This window comes from Apis laboriosa, unplaced genomic scaffold (assembly GCF_014066325.1).
Source record: "Apis laboriosa isolate Shangri-la unplaced genomic scaffold, ASM1406632v1 scaffold46_cov150, whole genome shotgun sequence".
NCBI lineage: Eukaryota > Metazoa > Arthropoda > Insecta > Hymenoptera > Apidae > Apis > Apis laboriosa.
In genome coordinates this window covers 50,457-55,373 of record NW_025223399.1, presented here as the reverse complement: position 1 = coordinate 55,373, position 4,917 = coordinate 50,457, and the positions used below count along the sequence as shown (strand labels likewise).

Sequence of the window (4,917 nt, the reverse complement as noted above, 5' to 3'; positions counted from 1 at the left end):
TTTTTTTTTTTTTTTTTTTTTTGTTTTTCGAATCGAAACACGCCTCGAAGTGTATAATAAGAATAATTCGTATAATTCGAATTCTCGATTCGCGAAGTTTCATTACTTTTCAATATCCAAGGGATACATTTTTCTTTTTCTTTTTCTTATTATTAATAATTTAACAAAGAGAATATTTTTTCCACTTGCGTTCAAGTGCAGGGACGTTTGGTCGATTGGGGGTCGAAAAATATCATCGCAGCGGCGGTCCAGGATATCGTGACGCTGTACAACGGGCAGAATGCAGGCGATAACACGGAGCTGGAGAACGTGGAAATATCCAATATTTCCGCGCTCAAGTGGAACAACGCGGGTAAGCGGTTCGATGAAAGCGAGAAAGAGAGAGAGAGAGAGAGAGAATTTCACAAGAAACGTTGTTATTGTAAGGTACAAAGCTGGCCATTTGCACCAAGTCGTCGCAGGTGAACTTGTACTGCGTCAACTCTCAAAAGGTAATTTGGACGAGCCCGTGCTGCGGCAAGAGCTACTTGCCACTGTGTTACGCCCGTTGCATCTGCTGGCCCCAGGATGATCGATACGTCATCACGTGAGTGCAATCCATTTGTCGAAAAAAGAATAAGAATGGCGCGGTAAATTTCAACGATTTGAGTTAATCTCAGTATATTCATATTTATCGAAAAATTGTTTCGTATTTTCTTTTCTTTAAAGTTTTCTTTAAATATTCGCCCATCGCTACAAGTAGAGTCCAAAAAATTGAAAAAAGAATAAAAATGCCACGCGTTGTTGAATTTCAATAATTCGACTTAATCTGAATATATTCACATTTACATTTGAATGGAAAAATTGTTTCGAATCATTGAATTGAAATTTATAATTTATAATAATATAATAATGATATATAATATATAATAATAATTATATAATATATAATAATAATTTTAATTAATATTGCAATCGATCCAGCATTTTCTTTTCTTTGAAATTATCTAGATATTCACTCATCACGTGAGTAGACTCCAAAAAATCCAAAAAAGAATGCATTAAATTTCAACGATTTGACTTAATCTCAATATATTCGTATTCTGAGAACTCACGAATCGAAAAATTGTTTCGAATCGTGGATTGAATCGATCCAATATTTTCGTCACGTGAATAGAATCCAAAAAATCCAAAAAAGAAAAGAATGCATTAAATTTCAATTAATGCAATAATTTGACTTAATCTCAATATATTCACGTTTACGAATCGAAAAATTGTTTCGAATCGTGGATTGAATCGACCCAATAAGAAATTTCTTTTCTTTAACTAATATTCGTATTTCTAAGTCATCACGTGAATAGAATCCATTAGTCCAAAAAATCCAAAAAAGAATAAGAATGAAATATTAAATTTCAACAATTTAATCTCAATATATTCAATATATTCTGAGAACTAATTCACGAATCGAATAATTGTTTCGAATCGTGGATTAAATCGATCCAATATTTTCTTTTCTTTAAAGTTATCTAAATATTCACTCATCACGTGAGTAGGCTCCAAAAAATCCAAAAAAGAAAAAGAATGCCGCATTAAATTTCGACAATTTAATCTCAATATATTCGATATATTCTGAGAACTAATTCACGAATCGAAAAATTGTTTCGAATCGATCCAATATTTTCTTTTCTTTAACTAATATTCGCATTTCTAAGTCATCACGTGAGTAGAATCCATTAGTCCAAAAAATCCAAAAAAAAAAAGAATGACGCATTAAATTTCAATAATTTCTTTTCTTTGATTTAAAGTTATCTAAATATTCACTCATCACGTGAGTAGACTTCAAAAAATCCAAAAAAGAATAAAAATGCCACGCGTTGTTGAATTTCAATAATTTTTCTTAATCTTAATCTGAATATATTCATATTTACGAATCGAAAAATTGTTTCGAATCATTGAATTGAAAGTATTGCAATTGATCCAGTATTTTCTTTTCTTTAAAGTCATCTAAATATTTCTAAGAATTCTTTCTCTACGACCTTCCCAACATTTATTATGGGATGCGTATTTATATAGACATTCTCCTTCAACATACATTAACGTCTTATCACATATCACACACACACATACACACACACACACACATTCTCATTCAACATACATTAACGTCTTATCACATATCACACACACACATACACACACACACACACACTCATTCAACATACATTAACGTCTTATCACATATCACATACACACACACACACACACAGACATTCTCATTCAACATACATTAACGTCTTATCACATATATCACACACACACACACACACACATATATATATATAAATATATATATAAATATAGTTAATCGATTGACTACCGAGTTTATTGCGATTTGATCGATGTCGCGGATGCGGTAAATAATGGTATTTGCGTTAGTCGTTAACGCGTGCACGCCTCGAGGAGAAGCGTACATTCGATCGGACGGGACGCGATAAACTGATTTCACGGGTTGTGAAATGACCGCTTGGGTTTAAACCGAAATTAAATTCAATCGAAACGCGACGATAAAACCAGATCCGATCGATTTATATATTATATATACCTGTATATACACACCTCTATATACCTTTATATACGCCTCTATATATACACACACACACACACACACATATATATATATATATATATACATATATATATTTTGGATTCGATCTGAAGCAAAGGAGAATTCAAAATATATATATTTTTTGGATTCGATCTGAAGCAAAGGAGAATTCATAAAGAGTTGGCCGAGTTGAAGAGATTCGTTTCGTTGCGTGTCATTTGCAGCGGATGCGTGGGAGTGATCACGGTTCATTCGGTGGAAAATGGCGACCTCGTCCAATACAATCACGCCCACGTCTCCGAGATTTTGCTGCTCGAATTTTCCTCCAATTATCGATACATCGCCTCCGCCTCTCATCACTCCTTAGACAGGAATATACGAATATTCCTATGGCCTTATCTCATCCCCTACGTGGACATCGATTACTGCGAACCCGTCCTGGTAAGTGAAATATTCTTCCTAAATATATATATATTTCTTCAGAGTACATGAAAATATATAGAAATTTTCACACAATAATAGTAAAAAAAAAACAATTTGTAATATGTAAAAAATAAAAATATGTATGAAATAAAAAAAATATAAAATATAAATAATAAAATAAATAATAATAATAATAATAATAATAAAATAAAATAAATAAAATAAAAATATAAAATAAAAAGCAATCTGTAATATAAATAATATGTAAATAATATAAATAATATAAATAACATGTAAAAAAATAAAAATATGTAAAAATAAAAAGATAAAAAGCAATATCTGTATTATGTAAAAAATAAGAATATAATATATAAAATATGTAAAATATGTAAACGTAGAAACAGAAATACTTGATTGCCCGAATACATTTGTATGATATATAATTCAATGAGTTTTTAATAATTTGGAGGGTACGGTTTCAGGCGTTGGCCTGGCACCCTTACGAAAGCGGTTACCTGTGTATCGGCGGTGGTTACGGGAACGCATCGCTGTCGCTGTGGAACGTGAACAAATTGGTCCCGGAGGGTTATCGAAACGTGTACTTTCACGGCGCTGTGAAGAACCTCGCGTGGAACAAGCACAGCGCGGAGCTGGTCGTTAATTGGTCATACTTCGTGCAACAGGCCGAATGCACGTTAATGCCCGTCCTGGGCAGCCTTGATCGGGTTGTGGACATGATAATGGTGGATAAGGATTTGCAAGTCAACAGTATCATGTGGAACCCCGATCACACGCAGTTGGGTAAGTTTGGATTCCTTCTTTGCCCGGTTATCCAGAATATCGCCAAGTTCAATAACTGGAAGTAAAAACAGTTTACCATAGTGGATTATTCGAATTTCTAATGCATGCACGAATTAATTAATTAATGGGTGGTCGAGTATTTATTGTAATTTATTGTAATTAATCGTAATTCTTCGAGGATATTTTAAGAGATATTTTAATATATTTTTTTGAATTTTTAGAATTGATTTAAAAATTTGTTTTTTCTTTTTTTCGTTAATTTGGACGATGGAAAGTAAGTTATATATAAATTATATATTTTTTTCTCAGCTGTTCAGTATAACGAGTCTTTGTGCATGTGGAATTTCTTCGGTGACGAATACCAGTGCCAAAAAAATAAGAAGAAGCCGCGTAAAATTCGTGCAAATAAACGAGATAACGTAAAATTCACGAATTTCAAGGAATTCGAGCAATATAATATACGATAAAACAACGTACGTATGGGTGTATAGAAGAAAATTTAACTTTTTTATATTCTATTCTTCCTTATTTATCGCGCCAATATTGTTATAATTCTTCTTTGTTCATCGAGTATCTTTCTAATACAATTTATTTTATTTATTTAACTATTTATTTCATTCGCCGTAAAAGTTAAGGGAAAAGTCTTATTTAACGAAATATGAATATTTATTATTTTATTTCGATGTAATATTTACTCGAATATAGAGATACATGGATACGTATTTGATTATTTGCTGGTACAAATAATATATATATATATATAAAAGTAATTTCATTCAAAATTTCAATCGTTATAAATTGAATTTAAAATCGGTGATGAATTATTGAATTTAAATAAATGCGATTCAATAGAATTTGTAATTCTAATTTGAATTTTTTTTTTCCACGCCATTTTCATTTTCTCGGCTCGAGAAATACACGTTCAAATACGCGTCCTTCTCTTCTCGATCCTCGCCTCCCATTCACTCTCTCGATCGCCTGAAATCGAAGGAAAACGTAAAAGAGGGGAGGGTGGACAGGAATAATAAGAACAACATCGAAAGTCGTTTCGATTATAGCGCGGCAACGAATTAAGGATGATTATGGTCGAAGCGCGCGCAATTTAAATT

At 32.1% G+C, this 4,917-nt stretch overlaps 1 protein-coding gene across 4 annotated transcripts in view; it reads left to right on the top strand.

The window, feature by feature from the left end:
• LOC122716476 (protein cortex-like) overlaps positions 1 to 4,491 on the top strand; it is a 220,163-nt gene extending 215,672 nt beyond the window's left edge. For 2 of the 4 annotated variants that reach the window (XM_043939581.1, XM_043939580.1), the window contains exons 4-8: positions 197 to 352; positions 427 to 586; positions 2,809 to 3,025; positions 3,490 to 3,808; positions 4,118 to 4,491. In XM_043939581.1, coding sequence (XP_043795516.1) covers positions 197 to 352; positions 427 to 586; positions 2,809 to 3,025; positions 3,490 to 3,808; positions 4,118 to 4,275 — 1,010 coding nt within the window. In that variant the 3' untranslated portion in view covers positions 4,276 to 4,491. Of the gene's footprint in view, positions 1 to 196; positions 353 to 426; positions 587 to 2,808; positions 3,026 to 3,476; positions 3,809 to 4,117 lie in introns of those variants that run through there. The other 2 variants (XM_043939582.1, XM_043939584.1) reach the window with 2 other exon arrangements.
• The last annotated feature ends 426 nt before the right edge of the window (positions 4,492 to 4,917 follow it).